General features: G+C 52.9%; 1 protein-coding gene across 1 annotated transcript in view; it reads right to left on the bottom strand.

Annotated features, from left to right (window-relative positions):
* Positions 1 to 23,173, bottom strand: part of LOC119964635 (excitatory amino acid transporter 5-like) — a 117,922-nt gene that overhangs the window by 19,962 nt on the left and 74,787 nt on the right. The window contains exons 4-5 of the mRNA XM_038794374.1: positions 21,660 to 21,702; positions 13,052 to 13,277 (exon numbers count right to left, since the gene is read on the bottom strand). Coding sequence (XP_038650302.1) covers positions 13,052 to 13,277; positions 21,660 to 21,702 — 269 coding nt within the window. The remainder of the gene's footprint in view (positions 1 to 13,051; positions 13,278 to 21,659; positions 21,703 to 23,173) is intronic.

The raw sequence follows: 23,173 nt of genomic DNA on the forward strand, positions 1-23,173 counted from the left end.
GGCGATACAAGATCTCGTAGTTATAGGTGGAGAGCTTGATTCTCCACCTCAAGATTTTATCGTTTTTGATCTTGCCCCGCTGCGTGTTGTTAAACATGAAGGCTACCGACCGTTGGTCAGTGAGGAGAGTGAATCACCTGCCGGCCAGGTAACGATTGCCTGGGCCTCCTTTTCAACAGATGAATGTCGAATTTCGGAGGCATGGAGGGTGCGGGAAAAGAATGCCACGGGTCTGCCTGCCTGGTTTAGAGTGGCGGCAAGGGCGACATCTGAAGCGTCACTCTCTACCTGAAAGGACAGTGTCTCGTCTCCTGCACTCATCCCGGCCTTGGCTATGTCTGAGCGAATACGGGTGAAGGCATGTTGTGCCTCGGCCGTGAGGGGAAATTGAGTGGACTGTATCAGTCCGCGTATTGTGGGACCCACTGGGCGTAGTAGGAGAAGACCCCCAGGCAGCATTTGAGGGCCTTGGGGCAGTGGGGAAGGGGGAGCTCCATGAGGGGGTGCATGCGGTCGGGATCGGGCCCCAGGAGTCCGTTTTGGACTACGTAGCCGAGGATGGCTAAGCTGTTTGTGCTGAATACGCACTTCTCCTTGTTGTAAGTGAGGTTGAGGAGATATGCGGTGTGGAGAAATTTGGCAAGTTTGGTGTCGTGGTCCTGCTGGTCATGGCCGCAGATGGTGACATTGTCTAAGTACAGAAACGTGTCCCGCAGTCCGTACCGGTCAACCATTCGCTCCATTTCTCTTTGGAATACCGAGACCCCGTTAATGACGCCGAAGGGAACCCTAAGAAATTGATAGAGGCGACCGTCCGCCTCGAAGGCGGTGTATGGACGGTCCGATTTACGGATGGGGAGCTGGTGGTATGCGGATTTAAGGTCAATCGTCGAGAAGACCCGGTACTGTGCAATCTGATTGACCATATCAGATATGCGAGGGAGGGGGTACGCGTCGAGCTGCGTGTGCCGATTGATGGTCTGGCTGTAGTCCACGGCCATCCTGTGTTTCTCCTCAGTTTTCACCACCACCACTTGGGCTCTCCAGGGGCTGTTGCTGGCCTCGATAATACCCTCCCGAAGCAGCCGCTGGACCTCGGACCTGATGAAGGTCTTGTCCTGGGTGCTGTACCGTCTGCTCCTGGTGGTGACGGGCTTCCAATCTGCAGTCAGATTGGCAAAGAGGGATGGAGGGTCAATCTTGAGGGTCGTGAGGCTGCAAACGGCGAGTGGGGGTAGGGGCCCGCCAAATTTGAGGGTGAGACTCTGGAGGTTACATTGGAAATCCAGGCCCAGTAATAGTGTAGCACAGAGGTTAGGGAGAATGTACAGGCAGAAACTGCTGAATTCAACGCCTTGTATGGTGAGGTTGACCATACAGAAACCCCAGATCGGGACAGAGTGGGATCTGGAAGCCAGGGAGATCCGCTGGTTGGCGGGATGGACCGCGAGGGAGCAGCGCCTTACCGAGTCCGGATGGATGAAGCTATCGGTGCTCCCGGAGTCTAGTATGCAGGAGGTCGCGTGGCTGTTGATGAGCACCGTCGTCGAAGCGGTAGTCAGGTTGTGAGGACGGGACTGGTCCAGCGTCATGGAGGCGAGCAGTGGGCGATTGTCCGAGGAGTCCGACGAGTAGCAGCAGCGACCCGGGTCCCGTGGTCCAGTCCCGAGGGAGGACAAAATGACGGCGTCCAAAGTACTTGTGGGGGAGAAGTTGGCGGCGCCCATGCAGCGCACGTTGCGGGCGCGGGGCAAGATGGCGGCGTCCATGGTGCGCACGATGTGGGGGCGGTGCAAGATGGCGGTGTCCATGGGCCGCATGTGGACCTGGGGGGGGAAGATGGCGGCGCCCATTGTGCGATCGGCTGAGGAAGGGAGTGAAGTCGGGTGCGATAGCGGCAACTGTGCGGGCCTGACACACCGCCGCAAAGTGGCCTTTCTTGCCACAGGATTTACAGGTGGCGGCGCGGGCCGGGCAGCGCTGGTGGGGGTGTTTTTGTTGGCTACAGAAGTTGCAGCGGGGGCCCCCAGAGTGCGCGGTGTGGCGAGCAGCGCAGGCATATTGTGCGGGAGCGGCCCCAGTCGGGGGGGTCGGTTGCGGGGTCCACAAGGGATAGGATGGGCGACCGTCATGGAGAGCGCTAAAGTTTTTGTCGCCGTTAGGTCGAGCGCAGCCCCTTCCAGCTGTCGTTGCCGGATGGGGTACGATGCAATCCCCATCACAAATGCATCACGCATGAGGAGATTGGAATGTTCCGTGGCCGTGACGGCCTGACAGTTACAGTCCCGTAACTAGAGGGATAAGGGCCCGCTAGAAGTCTTCAATCGACTCACCAGGTAGTTGTACGCGAGTGGCGAGTACATGCCTTGCAAACAGAGTGTTCGTCTTTGGACGTAATTTTCTTTAAGGAGTTCCATGGCGCGTGCGTAATTCGGCGCGTCCTGTATCAGCGGGAACACGCTGGAGCTCAACCTTGAGTAGAGGAGTTGAATTTTCTGAGCGTCCGTTGGTGCGGGGTCCGCTGAGGTGATATAGGCCTCGAAGCAAGCCAGCCAGTGATTAAAGTATTTTCTGGCGTTCGGCAATTGAGGATCCAGCTGCAAGCGATCGGGTTTTATCCTGATGTCCATTATGCGGAAAATCTAACTGTAATAAATTGATGCACTATCAATTGCACTTAAAGACTTGAATCGGTACAAGAGAGGCTTTATTACAGTTAGATGTTTATCCTCCGACTGCAGCTGGTAGAATGGCAGCTCAGGAGAACTCATACATATTTATACTACTCCCTGTGGGCGGAGCTAGCCGGCAGGGGCTACCGGCGAACCTGTAATACAGGTACTGCTGTACATCCCCTAATACAGGCACACACACAATTACACAGTTCTGGATCACCACACAAGGCAAGTGTGTTGCCTCTCCCTGCTGTTGTTTGCTCTGGCATTGAGCCATTGGCAATGGTGTTCAGAGCTTCTAGGAACTGGAACGGGTTGGTCTGGGTGGGAAGGAGGGGTGAAACACTGGGTCTCGCTTTATGTGGACGACCTACTCCTGCATATTTCTGACCCATTAGGGGGGATGGGGGGAGATTATGCGGATATTAGGGGAATTTGGTCAGTTTTCGGGGTAAAAATTGAATATGGGGAAAAGTGAGATGATCGCGATCCAGTGGAGGGGGCACTGGAGAGAGCTGCTGTTTAGAATGGTGGGAAGGAGCTTTCGCTATCTGGGAATCCAGGTGGCACGGGAATTGGAGACATTGCACGAGCTAAACTTGTCCCGGCTTGTAGAGCAAATGAAGGAGGACTTTAGGAGATGGGACATGCTCCCGCTGTCACTGGTGGGGAGGGTACAGATCGTAAAAATGACAGTCCTCCCCTGATTTCTGTCTATTTTTGAGTGCCTCCCCATGTTTATCCCAAGGACCTTTTTGAAATGAGTAAATATTGTGTTTTGGGGCTTTGAGTTTGCGGGTAAAACCCCGTGAGTGAAGAAAGTGTTGCTGGAGCGCAACAGGGGGGAGGGTGGGTTGGCACTGCCGAACTTTTGTAATATAACCATGAAGTGGGTAGTGGTGGGGGGGGGGGGTCGGTGTGGGAGCGCGTAGAGGTGGCATCATGCAAGGACACAGGTCTGGGGCCACTGATAATGGTACCTCTGCCATTGCCACCGGCCCGGTAATCCACAAGCCCGGTGTTGGATCTGCGAGTCTGGTGGCAGTGGAGGAAATAAAGGTGGAGGGAGCATCGGTCTGGGCCCCGATTTAGAATAACCATCGGTTCGTACCGAGAAGGCTGGATGGAGGGTTTCGGAGGTAGCAGAGAGCAGAGATCAAGAGAATGGGAGATTTATTTATAGATGGGAGCTTCCCCTGTTTGAAGGATTTGGAGGAGAAATTTGAGCTCCATCAGGGAATGGGTTTAGGTATCTGCAGGTACAGCATTTTTGGAGAAGGCAGGTTCCGACCTTTCCGCTCCTGCCGTGGTTATAGGACAGGGTAGTTTCCAGAACAGGGGTGGGAGAGGGGAAGGTATCGGATATCTACAAAGAGCTTATGGAGTTGGAGGAAACTCAGATAGAGGAGCTAAAGGGCAAGTGGGTAGGTAAGCTAGGGGGAGAAATAGAGGTGGGTTTGTGTGCGGCTGCCTTAGGCAGAGTTAACATATCCTCATCATGTGCCAGGCTCAGCCTGATACAATTTAAGATAGTCCACCGGGCACGCATGACGGTGGCCCGGATGAGCAAGTTTTTATGGGAGAGGACAGGTGTGCGAGGTGCGCGGGAGGGCCAGCAAATCATGTCCACATGTTGTGGGCATGCCCGAAGCTTAGAGGATTTTGGCAAGGATTCGCTGATGTCATTGTGTTGAATGTATTATGGCTGTTGCCCATGTGGGCTCCACCTATGGACCATTGTACTGTACTACACTGATTGCATCATGTTGGTGCTCTTGTGGGCTCCACCCCTGGCTCCGCCCCCTTGAGGGGAGGTATAAACAGCAGCTGCCCTGTAGGCGGCTCTCATAGCAGACCAGTCGCAGGCAGGCACTGTTCTAGTTGATTAAAGCCACTGTTCACGTCAACTCTCTGTCTCGTGTGAATTGATAGTCGCATCAATTTAATCAACTACAGTATCACGATGGAAGCAGCCCTCAAACCTGACCGACTGGAACTCGACCCACAGGCCACGAAAGCCAAAGGGATTTTTTACACACTGGCTCCGATGTTTCAAGGCCTACCTCGCCGCCTCCTCCTTACCCTCCGTCACCGACGAACAGAAGCTGAGCCTCCTCCATGCCCGGGTGAGCCATCGAATCTCCGTACAACTCGAGGAAATGACCACATACGCAGACGCCCTCGCGATGCTGAAGCGCCTATATGTGAGGCCGGCGAACGAAGTGTATGCGCGGCATCTCCTCACCACTCACCGCCAATGCCCTGGGGAATCGCTGGAGGAGTACCTACGCGACCTCAAAGTCCTTGCCCGAAGTTGCAACTCCAAGGCCATAAGCAACACATGGAACTCCCCATCCGGGACGTCTACGTGGCTGGGGTCCGGTCCAACTACGTCAGACAGTGCCTGCTCGATAAGGGCGCCCTCAACCAAGAAGAGACGGTAAAACTAACCACCTCCCTAGAAGTAGCGTTTCAAAACCTCAATGCTTTCCCTTCCGATCACGCGACCCCCCTCGTGGACTCCCGACCAGAGAGTACCCCAGGCCTGTGCCGCGCGGCTGCCCGCCCAACCCGGGGGGCTACCCTGCTATTTCTGCGGCCAGCACCAGCACCGCAGGCAGCGCTGCCCGGCTCGGAACGCGAACTGCGGCAAAAAAGGACACTTTGCCAAAGTTTGCCTGGCCAGGTCCAAGTCCTCCAAATCACAGGCCCAACTTTTGGACTCACAGGCCAGGCCTGCAGACCCCGCAGCGTGGCAGCGTGCCTGCCAGCTCCGCCCCCTCTGGACGCATCACCCGCCTCATGTTGTCCGTGGGGGCAGCCATCTTTGACTCCGCACAACACGTGCTACTCACGGGGGCCGCCATCTTGGCCACCGTCTCCCATGCGGCCCACTCATGGGGGCCGCTATCTTGGACGCCATCTTCCTTGCCGTCCGACAAGTGCGATCGACGGGTGCTGTCATCTTGGCCGCCATCTGCAACGCCGCCCGACATGTGCGACTGAATGGTGCAGCCATCTTGGGACCACCCCACCACCTCTGACCACGCCGGCTACCCGCAACTCGGCGCGGCCATCCTCGACCAGTCATGCCCCAAGCACCTCAGGAACTCGATGATGGCCGTCCGGGTCAATGGACACGAAACGCCTTGCCTGTTTGACTCCGGGAGCACAGAGTGCTTCATTCATTCAGATACGGTAAGGCGCGGTTCGCTCTAAATCTCCCCCGCATTTCAAACAATTTCCCTCGCTTCCAGATCAATGCAGATCCAGGGATACACTGTCGCGCACCTCACGATACAAGGCGTTGAATACGCAAACTTTCAGCTATACGTACTCCCCGATCTCTGTGCTCCTCTCCTGTTGGGACTGGACTTCCAGTGCAACCTCAGGAGCCTGACCCTGAAGTTTGGCGGGCCCCTACCCCCTTTCACCATATGTAGCCTAGCGACCCTGAATGTCGACCCACCCCGCTCTTCACAAATCTCATCACCGACTGTAAACCTGTCGTCACCAGAAGCAGGCGGTACAGTATTCCAGGACAGGACTTTTATCAGGTCTGAGGTCCAGCGACTCTTGCTTGAAGGGATCATCGAGGCCAGTAATAGCTCCTGGAGAGCTCAGGTGGTGGTCGTCAGGACCGGGGTAAAGAAACAGATGGTTGTAGACTACAGCCAAACCATAAACCGGTACACCCACCTCGATGCGTACCCCTTCCCCCGGATAGCGGACATGGTTAATCATGGGTATTCTCAACGGTGGATCTGAAGTCCAAATACCACCAGCTCCCAACCATCCCAGAGGACCGCCACTACACATCCTTTGAGGCAGATGGCCGCCTCTTCCACTTCCTCTGGGTCCCCTTCGGCGGCACCAACGGGGTCTCGGTTTTCCAAAGAACAATGGACCGAATGGTGGACCAGTACGGGCTGCGGGCCACATTTCTGTAGCTAGACAATGTCACCATCTGCGGCCACGACCAGCAGGACCATGACGCCAACCTCCAGAAGTTTCTCCAAACTGCCCAAGCCCTCAACCTCACTGAGAACAAGGAGAAATGTGTTATCCGCAAAACCAAACTAGCCATCCTCGGCTTTGTCGTGGAAAACGGGGTTCTAGGGCCAGACCCCAACCGTATGCGCCCCCTCTTGCAACTCCCCCTTCCCCACTGCCCCAAGTCCCTGAAAAGGTGCCTCGGGTTCTTTTCCTATTACGCCCAGTGGGTCCCCAACTATGCAGACAAAGCCCGCCCACTGATCAAAGCCACCATCTTCACACCAGTGGCTGAGGCCCACCAGGCCTCCCGTACCCTCAACACCTCCTAAATTCAACGCTCCTCAGTCGAAAAAGAAGCTCAAGCCATTGTGGAAGCTGTATGGCATTGGAGGCACTACCTCACTGGTAGGAGGTTTACCCTCGTCACCGAACAACTCTCGGTAGCCTTCATGTTCGACAATACACAGCGGGGCAAGATCAAGAACGATACGATCTTGAGGTGAATGATCGAACTCTCAACCTATAATTACGATATAGTGTGTCATCTGGGAAGCTCAACGAGCCCCCAGATGCCCTGTCCTGCGGCACATGCGCCAGCGCGCTAGATGACCGACTCTGGGCCATCCACGATGACCTCTGACACCCGGGGGTCACCCGGTTTCTCCACTACATCAAGGCCCGCAACCTGCCCTACTCCACCGAGGAGGTCAGGGCCATGACCAGGGACTGCCAAATCTGCGCGGAGTTTAAGCCGCACTTCTATCGACTGGATAAGGCTCACCTGGTGAAGGCATCCCGGCCCTTTGAGCGCCTCAGTATCGACTTTAAAGGGCCCCTCCCCTCTACTAACCGCAACACGTATTTCCTCAACGTCGTTGACTAGTTCTCCCGCTTCCCCTTTGCAATCCCTTACCCCGACATGACCGCGGCCACCATCATTAAGGCCCTACATAATATCTTCACCTTGTTCGGTTTCCCCACTTACATCCACAGTGACCGGTGCTCCATGTTTATGAGCAACGAACTGCATCAGTAGCTGCTCGGGAAGGGCATCGCCTCGAGTAGGACTACCAGTTATAACCCCTGGGGAGACGGACAGGTGGAGAGGGAGAACGCAACGGTATGGAAGGCCGTCCTCCTGGACCTACGGTCTAGGAGTCTCCCAATTTCCCGATGGAAGGAGGTCCTCCCCGACACGCTCCACTCCATTAGGTCACTCCTTTGCATAGCCACGAACGAGACCCCTCATGACCGCCTGTTTGTTTTCCCCAGGAAATCCACTTCCGTTGCTTCCGTCCTTTCTGAAGACACCGGGGCCCGTCCTACTCCGCAAACACGTAAGGAACCATAAGTCCGACCCCTGGTCGAGAGGGTCCAGCTCCTTCACACCAACCCCCAGTATGCATACGTAGAACACCCCGACAGCGACAGGATACGGTCTCCCTCCGGGACCTGGCACCCACAGGCTCCCCTACCATCACCCCAACCTACACCCCCCCCAACCCACACCGAACAGCACCCCCGCCCCTACATCGCCGACCTACAGGAACGAAGCTCCTGAAGACATGCTCCCGGAGTCCACACCTGTGCCCGTACCGACGAGTTCACCACCCATGCCCGCACCGATGAGTTCGACATCCATGCTCGCTGCAAAACCAGACCTCCGGCGATCGCAGCGCACGATCAGTGCACCTGACAGACTGATCCTGTGAACCCGTCAGCCCCGCCGGACTTCAATTTTTATCAGGGGGTGAATGTGGTGAACGTATTATGGTAACCATTTGCCACTGTACTACATTGTACCACGCTATTGCCCTCCACCTATGGACCATTGTACTGTACTACTCTGATTGTATCATATTGGTGCCCTTGTGGGCTCCGCCCCTGGCTCAGCCCCCTTGAGGGGAGGTATAAAGAGCAGCTGCCCTGTAGGCGGCTACCATTGGAGAGTAGTCGCAGGCAGCCGCTTCTCTAGTTGGTTAAAGGCACTGTTCACTTCAACATTCTGTCTCGTGTGAATTGATGGTCGCATCAGTCATGTCCACAGTACTTAAAACAAGCGTGATGCCGAGTCCAGAGGTGGCAATTTTTGGAGTGTTGGAAGAGCCGGGAATCCAGGGGGAGAGAGAGGCTGACGTTTTGGCCTTTGCCTCCCTGGTAGCCCGGAGAAGGATACTGTTAATGTGGAGGGACTCGAAGCCCCCAAAATCAAAGACTTGGGTTGGCGACATGGCTGGGTTTCTCAGTCTTGAGAAAAGCAAGTTCAGCCTAAGAGGGTCAATGTTAGGGTTCATCCGGAGGTGGCAGCCGTTTATCGGCTTTTCCAGGGAAAATTAAATGTCAGCAGAGGCTATTGTTTCTTTGTTGGGGGCATGAGGAACGTGTCAGGGATGGAAATGTCTTAGATACTATGTTCATGTTGTTGTTATTGTCATTATTATAAAAACTGTAAATACCCTAATAAAATGTTTTTTTTTTAAAAAGATACTGTGACCGGAAATGAATCATTAAAGATTGTGTAATTTAAGCTTTGTATGATTTTGCCTTTACAGATAGCTAAAGATAGTTTGAAAAGAAAATGTTTCCATGATAAAGATCATGCACCTGTTAATATTAGCTTTTATTTTAATTTAGATTTGAAAGGCTATATTTACCAGCTTTACATTAAAAATCACTCGATAAAGAAATTGAAATGCGCCCAAGCAAAGACAGAATTTGAGTTCTGCACTGAGAGAAAAATAAATAAATAATATTTATTATTATTGTCACAAGTAGAATCATGAAGACTGCAATGAAGTTATATACTAAAGGCTCGATTCTCCAGCCTTGTTGTACTCTCGCTCAAACGTAACAAGGCCGGCAAATAGCGGGAGAGGCCAAAAACGAGATCCGCACCAGGCGGCAAAACAGTTTGCGATGCAGCTGCCCGCTCCCACAGGCAAAATCGGGATCTCGCTGTAGTGTGGCGAGAAACCAATTATCACCATTAAGTTCCATTTCCATACAATTACAGAGAGCCACCCCATATCCAATGGCCTCCCCTCACTTAACGGCCTCCCTGGCAAATGGTCATGCTGGCGCCGGGGGGGCAACTGGGGGGTAATGGCTCACGGCACCACCATGCCAACCCCTGGATCATGTGTACCCCTCCGGGAGCGACCGTTGTCCCTACTTGTATGCCTCACCGATCACCCATAATCCCCACCGATTACTGAAGCCTCTGGCTCTGCATCTGAATAGCGGAGGAATGGCGTGGAGGGTGAGTGAAAAGAAGGCCAGGGCTCTGCCTGCCTGATTGAGGGTGGCAGCCAGAGCTACGTCTGATGCGCCACTCTCGACCTGGAAGGGGAGGGACTCATCGATTGAGTGCATCGTCGACCTGGCGATGTCTGCTTTGATGCGACTGAGAGCCTGGCGGGCCTCTGCCGATAGGGGGAAAACCGTAGACTAGATTAATGGGCGGGCCTTGTCCGCATAATTGGGCACCCATTGGGCGTAATAAGAAAAGAGGCCTAGGCAAAGTTTCAGGGCGTTGGGGCAGTGGGGGAGGGGGAACTCCATGAGGCGGGGTGCATGCGTTCGGGATCTGGGCCTATGACTCCATCATGCACTATGTAGCCAAGGATGGCTAGGCGATCGGTGCTAAACACGCATTTGTCCTTGTTATAGGTTAAGTTAAGGATTTTTGCGGTATGGAGGAATTTGCGGAGGTTGGTGTCGTGGTCCTGCTGGTCGTGGCCGCAGATGGTGACATTGTCGAGGTACGGGAACGTGGCCCGCAGACCGTACCGGTCAACCATTCGGTCCATCTCCCGTTGGAAGACCGTGACCCCATTTGTGACACCAAAGGGAACCCTTAGAAAGTGGTAGAGCCACCCATCTGCTTCGAATGCATTGTACTTGCGATCGTCCGGGCGAATGGGGAGCTGGTGGTAGGCTGATTTAAGGTCTACTGTGGAGAAAACCTTGTATTGCACTCTCTGGTTGACCATTTCAGATATGCGGGGGAGAGGGTACGCGTCGAGCTGCGTAAACCTGTTGATGGTCTGACTGTAGTCTATGACCATCCTATGTTTCTTCCCGGTCTTTACAACCACTTCTTGAGCTCTCCAGGGGCTGTTGCTGGCCTGGATAATGCCTTCCTTTAGTAACCGTTGGACTTCTGACCTAATGAAGGTCCGGTCCTGGGCACTGTACCGTCTGCTCCTGGAGGCACCGGGTTTGCAATCGGGGGTAAGGTTTGCAAACAGAGAAGGCGGATCGACCTTGAGGGTCACAAGGCCGCAGACGGGGGGGGGGGGGGGGGGGGGGGGTATGGGGCCGCCGACTTTGAATGTTAAACTTTGCAGGTTACACTGGAAGTCCAGTACCAGGAGTGTGGCAGCGCAGAAATGGGGACGGACGTAGAGTCGGAAGTTATTGAACTCCACGCCCTGGACCGTGAGGTTGGCTATGCAGTAGCCCCGGATCTCCACAGAGTGGGACAGAGGCTAGGGAGATGTTTTGTTTAATCGGGTGTACAGTGAGGGAGCAGTGTCTTACTGTATTGGGATGGATGAAGCTCTCCGTGCTCCCAGAGTCGATCAAGTAGGATGTCTTGTGCCCATTGATGAGTACTGACGTCGTAGCGGTTGAAAGCATTCGGGGCCGAGACTGGTCCAGTGTCACTGAGGCAAGTTGTGGCAGAAACTGAGATATCTCGTCGCGCGATACATGGCCACCCGAGTCGGGGTCCTGAGACGTCATCCAAGATGGCTGCCCCCATGAATTGCACATGGCCGGCTGGGAGATCTCATCAGGTGATACATGGACAGCCGAGTCAGGGTCCTGAGATGTCATCCAAAATGGCTGCCCCCATAAATCACACATGGCCTGTGAGGAGAGGAATGGCAGCGGGCCCGGTTCGCCTGTGGAGACAGCGGCGACCGACCAGGCCTGGCATATTGCCACGAGGTGCCCCTTCTTCCCGCAGCCCTTGCAGATGCGGATCGCGCAGGGCAACGTTGCCGGGGGTGTTTGTTTTGCCCGCAAAAATAGCATCCCCCCCCCCCCCCCCCCCCCACCGGGGTTCCCTGGCTGCCGCACTGCACAAGCTTGTGGGGAATCTAGAGGTGCTTTAGAATCGGCCGCGGGTGGGGTCCACCCTGTCCATGCAGGTACCACGCGGTAGGGAACGTAGGTCTGGGCATTGCGGGAGGCTACATCTAAAGAATGTGAAATTTTACATGCCTCTTTAAGCCCTAGCGAGTAGTTTTACAGCAGTCGCTGGTGGATTTTAGAGGACAGCATGCCCGCAACAAAGGCATCCCATATTAAGAGTTCGGTGTGGTCATTGGCTGAGACTTGTGGACAGTTACAGTTTCTACCTAACACTAACAATGCGCGGTAAAAATCGTCCAGTGATTCCTCTGGGATCTGCCTTTTGGTAGCTAAAAGATGCCGAGCGTATACCTGATTCACAGTGCTGACGTAGTGCTCTTTTAACAAAGTCCTTGCGTCCTCGAAACCGTCCACGTCTTCGATAAGCGTGTAGATTTCTAGGCTCACCCTTGAGTGGAGGGAGGACTTGCATTTTCTGTTCCTCCGTGGGGGTAGTCGGGGCCATCCTGATGTACCCATTGAAACATACCAGCCAATGTTTAAAAGTTGCTGCTGCATTAGCCGCATAGGGGTTGATTTGTAGACACTCTAGCTTGATGCGGAGAGCAGCCATTCTTCAATTTTGTTCATTAAATTGATGTACGATCAATCACTACTGAAGCGAGATTGAAGTCCAATTGAAGGCTTTAATGAACAAGTAGTTACCCCAGCAGCTCCGGTACAGAATGACTGCTGTGGGTGAAACACAGACTCCTATGCTCTGCCTGCTGGGCAGAACCAGCAGGCAGGTTCTACCACTCATACTACAGTACAAGGTACATCCCACCTAGGTACCGCGATACCCCTAATATAGCCTATCACAGCCCTATAGCGCCATTGCTTCGGACCGTTTCTCTCGATTGAACACTATATTGTACCCATGCATTACATGGTGCAAAAGTATTGTAAGGTGATGGATTACTGCACATAATGCATATAAAATGTAAAAATATTAAGCCATTTTTGTTATTATATCTTAATATCAGCATGCTGGGTAAGCCCAGTGACAAAGTTGCAAGGTACTGTTACTTCTAATTTTAATTTAAGAAAAATACCTGGTACATCTGGATAAGATTTAGAGATTAGCAAAGATTTTAAATTATAGGTTTGGTATTTCACTGAACAAATTATATGTAGACACAGGAAGGTAGATTTAAAAAACCTTTCCATTAAATAATCTATACATTGATACTTGCTGCCTATAGTTTGACAGAAGCTTCTTGGCTTAAAAACTCACTCACCCATTGTTGCAGAAAATATAACAATGCCAAGAACATTCATCCCGTCACTTGAACCTGGCCCTGATTTATATATGATTTCTGGAGGTGGGGTGATGTCCAAGGAAATGTTCTGAATTATTTCAGTGTCATTGTCAGCTTGAATTCCATAGATTAAAGGCATTCTCGTGACAGCTTCCGACCCTGCTACTTTGACAGTAACGACAATTGGAACAATTGTGGTCCGATACTGTGAAACCAAAAACATACATTTTTTAGTTTTCTCAATGAGAAATGGTAAGCTTTTAATATCGGTTATAAATGAAATAACTGTTATTTCCATGTATCCGCAGCCCAGTCTGAACAAAAATTGAAAATGAAAGTTTATTGCTAGGAGTTGAATTTACTCTTCTGATCATAAAGTGTTAAATTGTATTGGGTACAATACCAGCAGCATGAACAGGGTTCAAAGTTCACAGAAGTGAGATTCCTTCATGGGTGCATTTAGTCATTGCTGCACAAGCTACTCGTCAACTCTTCAACGAGATATCCCCATTTAGTGCTGGTCTTTATGTTCCAAACACAGGAATTTACAAAAAGAGTTATATGTTAAAATGCCTCCTGAGAATTCTGGAAAGATTCCAGCACAAAGACATACCTATAAGGTCTGTTTCCATGGGGGCGAAACACAAACAGAGGCCTACTGAAATCAAGTGACAGCTTTCACACCTGTTCAAGTTATTCACAGTAAAGGAGCAACTCCTCTGAGAGAGAAAGAGAGCAAGTGAGAGAGAGAGAGAGAGAAGCAAAGCAGATACTGCTGTGGGAAGAGAAAAAGCACAGAAGGACTCTTTCATGTTAACAATCAAGTGGGATGGTTGTAAGTTTGAAAGGAAAGGGACAGAACCAATAGACAGTGTCAGATTGCCTCTCCGTGCCCACTTACCTGGGGTCAGGTTGGGGAATACCATGGAAAGTTCAGGGGGGAGGGGGTGTCAGTGGGGAGAGGATGATAGGGAGTATCCTGTGAGACCGGGAATGCCCCATGTGGTAACCGCCCTGGAAATGACCAGCTAATGTTAGAAGAACTCATATTTCTTCCAAATCTTTCAGAGTAACTGAGGCACTCTCAATTACGACGCAAAAGTTAGGTCAGTAATCAAAGGCTTTAATAAGCAGTGAACAATGGCAGCATCCAAGAGAAGTGTGCTCGCAAAATGGAGTCTCATCTTAAATACTGTTTCCCAGGGGGCTTAGCCAGAGGCGGAGTTCCCCAGGGTTCCAAGCCTCTTAAAGGGGCAAGGTATTCCGATCATCACATTCAGCCCCTGTTTAAAAAAAACACATAGTCCGTCGGGGATGAAGTGTTTTTAAATTATAAATTCAGTCTTTGTGGTGGTCTGATAGTCCGTGCTGACTTTCGCCGCTCCGGTGGTGGCGCCGTGGATGCGGTCGGTTCCGATGGTGTTCTATCCGGGAGCACGGTTGACTGAAGCTTTGTCCGCCTTGAAGAGGGGGGGGGTATCAGGAGTGATTAGGGTGGTCGGTGTCGGCTGGGGGGCAGGGGGCGCTATGGAGGGGGCGCTGTCGAAGTCGGCGTTCGGTGTAGGGCCGGGAGCGTCGGTAGAAGGGGGGGGGGGGTCAGTGGGAGGATCGGTGGGGTCGGTGGGAGAGCCAGCGGGTGCCAGGTCACGCAGGGATACTGTATCCTGCCTGCCGTCGGGGTGCTCGACATAGGCGTATTGAGGGTTTGCGTGCAGCAGGTGGACCCTCTCGACTATTGGTTCCGTTTTATGGCTCCTCACATGCCTCCGGAGTAGGACTGGACCCGGAGTCGTCAGCCAGGGTGGAAGCGAGACTCCAGAGGTGGACTTCCTGGGGAAGACAAACAAACGATTGTGAGGGGTCTCGTTCGTGGCCGTACAGAGGAGCGACCGAATGGAGTGCAGGGCATCGGGTAGGACCTCCTGACAGCGGGCGATAGGGAGACTCCTTGACCGTAGGGCTAGGAGGACAGCCTTCCAAACTGTCGCGTTCTCCCTCTCCACTTGCCCGTTTCCCCGTGGGTTATAGCTCGTCGCCCTGCTCGAGGCGATGCCCTTGCTGAGCAGGTACCGATGGCAGCTCATCGCTCATGAACGATGTACCCCGGTCGCTGTGAATATAAGTGGGGAAACCAAACAGAGCGAAGATGCTGCGCAGTGCCTTGATCATGGAGGCCGAGGTCATATCGGGGCAGGGGACAGCAAAAGGGAAGCGGGAGAATTCATTGATAACGGTGAGGAAATAGATGTTGTGGTTGGTGGATGGGAGGGGCCCTTTGAAGTCCACGCTTAGTCGCTCAAAGGGCCCAGAGGCTTTATCAGGCGGGCCTTGTCTGGTCGATAGAACTGCGGCTTGCATTCCGCACAGATCTGGCATGCCTTAGTCATGGCCTTGACCTCCTCTGTGGAGTAGGGCAGATTGCGGGACTTGATGAAGTGGGCAAGGCGGGTGACCCCCGGATGGCAGAGGTCATCGTGGATGGCTTTCAGGCGGTCCAATTGCGCATTGGCGCACGTCCCGCGAGACAGGGCATCTGGGGACTCGTTGAGCTTCCCCGGGCGATATTTAATATCGTACGTATAGGTGGAAAGCTCTATTCTCCACCTCAGAATCTTGTCGTTCTTTATTTTGCCCCGTTGTGCGTTATCGAACATAAAGGCGACCGACCGTTGGTTGGTGATGAGGGTGAACCTCCTACCGGCTAGGTAGTGCCTCCAGTGTCGCACGGCCTCCACTATGGCTTGTGCCTCCTTCTCGACTGCAGAGTGCTGGATTTCCGAGGCGTTGAGGGTTCGGCAGAAGAATGCTACTGGCCTCCCTGCCTGGTTGAGGGTAGCAGCCAGGGCGACGTCTGATGCATCGCTTTCTACTTGGAAGGGGATGGCTTCGTCCACCGCGTGCATGGCGGCCTTGATGATGCCGGCCTTGATATGGTTGAAAGCCCACTGGGCCTCATCCGTCAGGGGAACAACCGTGGTCTTAATGAGTGGCCGGGCTTTGTCCGCATATTTGGGGACCCACTGGGCATAATAGGAGAAAAGCCCCAAGCACCGTTTGAGTGCCTTGAGGCTACGGGGGAGGGGGAGTTCTTTAAGGGGACGCATGCGGTCGGGGTCCGGGCCTAGGACCCCGTTCTCCACGACGTAGCCGAGGATGGCTAGCCGGGTTGTATGAAACACGCATTTCTCTTTGTTGTCCGTGAGGCTGAGAACCCGGGCAGTCTGGAGGAACTTCCTCAGGTTTGTATCGTGGTCCTGCTGGTCATGGCCGCAGATGGTGACGTTGTCCAAGTACGGGAAGGTCGCCCGTAAGCCGTACTGGTCCACCATTTGATCCATCGCCCTCTGGAAAACGGAGACTCAGTTTGTAACACCAAAGGGTACCCTGAGGAAGTGAAACAGCCGACCGGCTGCTTCAAAAGCCGTGTAGGGGCGGTCCTCTGAGCGAATAGGAAGTTGGTGGTAGGCCGCTTTGAGGCCAACCGTGGAGAATACCCGATACTGGGCAATTTGGGTCACCATTTCAGCTATGCGGGGAAGTGGGTACGCATCGAGTTGTGTGAAGCGGTTTATTGTCTGGCTATAATCCACAACCATGCGTTGCTTTTCCCCGGAGCAGACTACTAATACCTGGGCCCTCCAAGGGCTGTTGCTGGCCTCTATGACCCCCTCTTTTAGTAGCCGCTGAACCTCCGACTTGATGAAAGTCAAGTCTTGGGTACTGTACCGGCGACTCTTGGTGGCGATGGGCTTACAGTCGGGAGTGAGGTTCGCGAAGAGGCGGGGTGGCGCAACTTTGAGTGTCGCCAGGCTGCAGACTGTGAGTGGGGGCAGGGGTCTGCCGAACTTCAGTGTCAGGCTCCGGTGGCTGCACTGAAAGTCGAGGCCAAGCAGCAGGGGGGCGCAGAGTTGAAGAAAAATGTACAGTTTAAAACAGGAGTATTTCGCGCCTTGAATTGCGAGGTCCGCGACACAATACCCCGTGATTTGAACCAAATGGGACCCTGAGGCGGGGGCAATAGTTTGGGAGGTGGGATGGGTGCGCAGGGAGCAGCGCCTTACCGTATCTGGGTGGATAAAGCTCTCCGTGCTCCCGGAGTCGAACAGGCAAGGAGTGTCTTGGCCGTTGATTTGCACCCGCATCATCGAGTTTCGCAGGTGTTTCGGCCGTGATTGATCAAGCGTGATCGCTCCTAGGTGCGGGCCGTCAGAGTCAGACTCACAAAATGGCCGCCCGGAGTCACAAGATGGCCGCCGCTGCCGGTCGCACGTGTCGGGTTTCGAAGATGGCCGCCGCCAAGATGGCCGCTCCCATGACTCGCACGAGGTCGATGACGCGTCACAAGTGGGCGTGTCTGGCTGCAGCGCAGCCGCGTTGTGGGGTCTGTGAGGCCGGGAGCTTGATTTCTGGGCCCGGTGAGACTTTTGTTTGTGGCCTTTGGGCCCAGCCAAGCAGACTTTCGCGAAGTGCCCTTTCTTCCCGCAGTCGTTGCAGGTCGCGGATCGGGCCGGACGACGCTGGCGTGGGTGCTGGCCTTGCCCACAGAAATAGCATGGGGAGCCCCCGGAGTGAGTGGATTGACGCGTGGCACAGGCCTGTAGTGTGGCCGAGTCTGGAGGGGATCGAGAGGGATTCGTAAGGTCCGCGGAGTACGTACGGAGGTTACGGTGGGCCGTTTCGAGAGAAAAGCCGAGCGTTACCGTGCCTTGGAGATCCTTCGCCCCGTCTTCTAGGAGCCGCTGCCGGATGTACGATGACCTGATGCCAGACACAAGGGCGTCGCGGATGTATAAGTCCCTGTGTTCTTCAGCCGTCACTGCTTTGTGGTCGCAGTTCCTCGCGAGCGCAGTGAGTCTTTCCACGAACTCGTCCAGCGTTTCCCCGGAGCGCTGGCTGCAGGTCGAGAGCAAATGCCTGGCATGTACCTCATTGGTAGTCTTTATGAAGCGTTTCTTCAATATTTCGATCGCCGCCTCATAGGTCGTAGCAGTTTCGATCATGGCGGAGATTCGGTGGCTCACCCGTCCATGTAGGAAGCGCAGCTTGCAAGCGCTGTCGACGTCAGACGGTGAGGAGTCCAGATAGTCCTCAAAACACCGGAGCCAATGTTTAAAAATTTCCGAGGCTTCAGGCGTCCTGCCGTCCAGGTTGAGTTTCTCTGGTTTCAGACCGCTGTCCATCTTGATGTGCACTGCTTATTAAATTGAGGCACTTTCAATTACGACGCGAAAGTTAGGTCAGTAATCAAAGGCTTTAAAGGGGCAAGGTATTCCGATCATCACAGTAACCATTAGCATAAAACTGGCAGAAGCATTTGAAGTTATCGATTTAAATCACTTTGTCGGATGTTTCCCAGCACAGCGCAATTGTCCAGGGGAAGTTAGCATTTCTAGGCAATTGCTGCACAAACCCTTACTTGAGAACTTTGCAGTGGGATTCCCCAGTGCACCTTTGTGATACCCCCCAAATCAGACACTTGAAGCTAGGAACTTATGGGTCATTACTTTCAATTGAAATTGTATTTCAATATTTTTGCTTACTCTTTTCTCAGTTTTAGGGATAATAAATATGTGGGATGAGAAACACAATTTGATTTGCCTGCACATTGTATCTTCTTCCCTTTTAAGACTGAAATATGCCACAGATATACAAGATCATAGTGTACCAATTTACAGAACAAAGACTTTCTTGCCTGTGCAGGTTCTTAGAAAGCTGTCCTGAATCCTTGGGTGGGATTCTCCAATCCCGCGGAACAGTGTCCATGCCATTGTAAATGCCGTCGGTTTGCGCCGCTCCAGCTGCAGATCCCGGCGCGAACTGTGCGCTGCAGGATACACACATGCGCAGTTGCCCGGCGCCAACGAGGACATGAGCAGTGGCCTCCTTCAACGCGCCGGCCCCGACGACGCAACATGGTGCAGGACTACAGGGGCGGTGCATACGAAAGGAGGCCCCCAGCCATCGAGGCTGGCCTGCTGATTGGTGGGCCCCAATCGCGGGCCAGGCCACATCAGAGGGCCCCCCAGGGTCGGACCCCCCCCCCAAGGCCGCCACCCGACCCTTACACTCCGAGGTCCCACAGGCCCAGAGAAGGTTAGAATGGCGCTGGCCGGACTCAGCTCTTTTCTTACGGCCGCTTGGCCTATCCGGCCGGAGAATCGGTGGCCGGCCACGTAGAGCGGCCCGCAACCAGTGCCACGCCAACCTCGCCGGCGCCATTGGGCCGATTCTCCACTCTGCGGAGAATCGTGTGCTGGCGTCGGGGCGGCATGGCGCGATTCGCGCAGCCCGCCGGCGATTCTCCGACCCAGCGAGGGGTCGGATAATCCCGCCCCTTATTTTCCCCATATTCCTGCAAATTACCTCACTTCAAATATATGTCCAACTGCCTTTTTAAAATTCCGATGGGATCTGATTTTATCACCCTTTCAGCTAGCATGGTCTAACAATTATCTTTATGAAAAAAAACCTAATTTCCTGTCTACTTTTTTTAGCCATTATTTTAAACCAATCACCTCAGGTTACTGAACCGCTTTTCAAAGGCAACAATGGCCGGGATTCTCCCCCAACCAGCGGGCAGGCCGTATCAGCGCCAAAGGGTGGCGTGAACCACTCCGGTGTCGGGCCACCCGGAAGTTGCGGAATCCTCCGCACTTCCCGGGAGCTAGGCCGGCGCTGGAGTAGTTGGCACCGCAGCAACCGGTGCCGAAGGGCGCATGCGCAGAACCGCTGCCGTGATCCCTGTGCATGCGCAGTGGGTTTCTTCTCCACGCCGGCCATTGCGAAGCTTTACAGAGGCCGGCATGGATGGAAAGAGTGACCCCACGACACAGGCCCGCCCGCAGATCGGTGGGCCCCGATCGCAGGCCACCCCCCCCCCCCCCCCGGGGGCTGGATCACCCCGTGCCCCCCCTCTCCCTCCCCCTCAGAGCCGGGTCCCGCCGGTATGGACCTTGTCTAATCCACGCCCGCAGGACCATCGGGGCCCGGAGAATCGCCGGGGGGGGGGGGGGGGGGGGTGCACTGCCAATGGCCACCGACCAGCGCGATGTGATCCCGCCCCCGCCAAAAAACTGCCACTGGAGAATTCGGCAGCCAGCGTTGGAGCGGCGGGGCGGGATTCACAACATCCCCCGGCGATTCTCCGACCCGGCGGGGGTCAGAAAATCCTGCCCAATATTTTCCTACTTTCTCTACCAAAACTCATAGAATCTTAGAATCATAAAATTTACAGTGCAAAAGAAGGCCATTCGGCCCATCGTAACTGCACCGACCCTTACAAAGAGCACCTTACTCAACCCATGTCTCTACCCTATCCCCATAACCCAGTAACCCCCACTTAACCTTTTATTTTTTTGGACACTAAGGGCAATTTAGCATGGCCAATCCACCTAACCCTCACATCTTTGGACCGTGGGAGGGATCCCATGCAGTTTGTTATGAGGAAACTCCTTATAATTTATTGGATTTTCCCTCCTCTGTTCTCAGGTGAACAATCCCAGGTTTTCCAATCTATCTGCGTAGCTGGAGTCCCTCAATCTCTCGTGTCATGCTGGTAAGCTTCCTCTGTACTATTTCCAAGGCCTTAATAGCCTTCCTAACATGTGGTCCCCAGAATTGTCAGCAATGTACCAGTAGTAGAAGCCTAACCAGAGATTTGTTTTTGTTTTTGATGCCCCTATTTAGAAAGCCAAATATCTGCACCCCCCAGAAGCCTCTTACAACCTCCTCAAATATAACATTTAGATTACACTCCATGTTATTCTTTCCAAAGTGCATCCCTTCACACTTAACTGCTTTAAATGCATTCATTACGTGTCTTCCCATTTCATCAGCCTATATCCTCTTCTATCTCCCTCTTCTTGGTGTTGAAATCAGGGCTTATTATTTACTTCCTCATCTAGCTCATTCTTTGTCAAATTCCTAATCTCCCATAATCTTGCTTTCATTTTATAATTTCCTGGATTTTAAAAGCTACGCTTAGTATCATGTAACTAATACATCATGATTTACCTCTGGTCTTCTTTCCTATACTTGATTCTTCCCTCGGGCAGCACGGTAGCATTGTGGATAGCACAAATGCTTCACAGCTCCAGGGTCCCAGGTTCGATTCCGGCTTGGGTCACTGTCTGTGTGGAGTCTGCACGTTCTCCCCATGTGCGCGTGGGTTTCCTCCGGGTGCTCCGGTTTCCTCCCACAGTCCAAAGATGTGCAGGTTAGGTGGATTGGCCATGATAAATTGCCCTTAGCGTCCAAAATTGCCCTTAGTGTTGGGTGGGGTTACTGGGTTATGGGGATAGGGTGGAGGTGTTGACCTTGGGTAGGGTGCTCTTTCCAAGAGCCGGTGCAGACTCGATGGGCCGAATGCACTGTAAATTCTATGATAATTCTATGGTGTTCTGCACTATGAACCTGGACTATGGACTCTGGAACTGCATCTGTACTCTTAAAAGAAAGAAAGTGTTCAATACCACATTGGACTGTAGCGGTTCAAGAAGGTGGGTAATTAGCAACAGTTAATAACTGCTGGCTTTGCCAGCAATGTTCGCATCCTGTGGACAAGTATTTTAAAAAGATATCAACTCACCTGTTGAAATGTAGCTTGAACTAGATTAGAGGGGAACATGTTCCTTTAAGAGGGAAGAAGAAAACAAAATTTTTCAGCATTCTTATAGCAATCAACAATACATTCACAATACATTAAATGTATAGTTTATACAACAGTGGATAGCTATGAATAATAACAAAGGAAAGTAGGAGATAGGAAGCTCAATTGCTTATATTAATTACCTAAACATGGATTAGATGCTGTAAGATTATTGCTCTATTAATAAGGCTATCAACATTTAACTTTATTGAAGAATCTCTCTTTATTGTATAGTAGAGCAGAGAAATCTTAGAAGTGGGGCATAATTTTAAGATACCGGAGTAGTGGGATTTTGGGAGAAAAGCCTACTGCAGCAAGAAGATCTTGAAGGCTGTGTGTAGGAACTGTTTGCATACAATTCATATTTGGAATTGGAAAGGGAGTGGTTAACAATATGTAACACACAAATGAGGACATTTTGATTTTTCCAGATGTGAGAATTAAGTTTAGGATCACCACCTTGTAGCCATCTAAAATAGCCACCTGCAAAGGATCATGGGAATTGTGGTCACCTTGGGGAACAGACAAGTACACAGCCTCTGTGTATTGTGCAAAGAAGCCAGACCTGACAGAAACTTGCACCTATTAAAGGTCAATCTCCATTTTCCCCAGGACAATAGAACTCGAATCAAGGAATGGCAACAGTAGCAGACTAACCGGCGCCATTTCCCCTTATTTGGAAAGGCATACAAGCCTGGGACAATGACAGCTAGGACCCGCCCAGCCATCGAGGTATCCACCCCCTAATTGGCCAGGCCAATGAGGGTGATTGAAACCCTATCGATCCATTGGATCTGGAGTTAGGACCGCCCTGAAGGGCGTGAAAACCCGGGGAATAAGAAGAACTGCAAACCGAGAGATCGGCCTCTTTTGGACCGGCCTGTATGCAACCAATTGCAGCATATCAACCAGCCAAGGTCAAGGACCCACGATCGCTACCTGAAGGACGAGCCCAGCCGAGTCGAACCTGAAGACTTCCAACCGACCCACATGGAAACAGATAAAGGCCTCATCTCCCGCACAGAGCTGGTCACCCCAAAGTTAAGTAAAGGTCATCTTAGTTATTAGGTATAGTTTAGTGTGTAGACGCATGTATCATTGCATATAGAGATAAGTCTTGGGCGCGATTCTCCGCTCTCACGCCGGTTCGGAGAATAGTGGGCCGCGCAGATTTTCACGGTGACGCAGGTCCGACGCCCTCCTGCTATTCTCCGAACCCCGCACAAACTACACGTCGCCATTCCCGGCAAAGGCCTCAACAGACCCCCCGACACGACCAGAAGCCCGACTTTTTGGCCCCCCGCTATTCTCCGGCCTGGATGGGCCGAAGTCCCGACGTCATCACGCCATGTTTTCATGCCGGCCACCACACCTGCTTTTCAAGTTCGTCAACCAGTCGTGCGGGCTGACGAGAGCTTCGAGGAGGTGAGCGCACCGCTCAGCGCACTGCTGGA

This window comes from Scyliorhinus canicula, chromosome 4, assembly GCF_902713615.1.
Source record: "Scyliorhinus canicula chromosome 4, sScyCan1.1, whole genome shotgun sequence".
In the NCBI taxonomy this organism is placed as follows: Eukaryota; Metazoa; Chordata; class Chondrichthyes; order Carcharhiniformes; family Scyliorhinidae; genus Scyliorhinus; species Scyliorhinus canicula.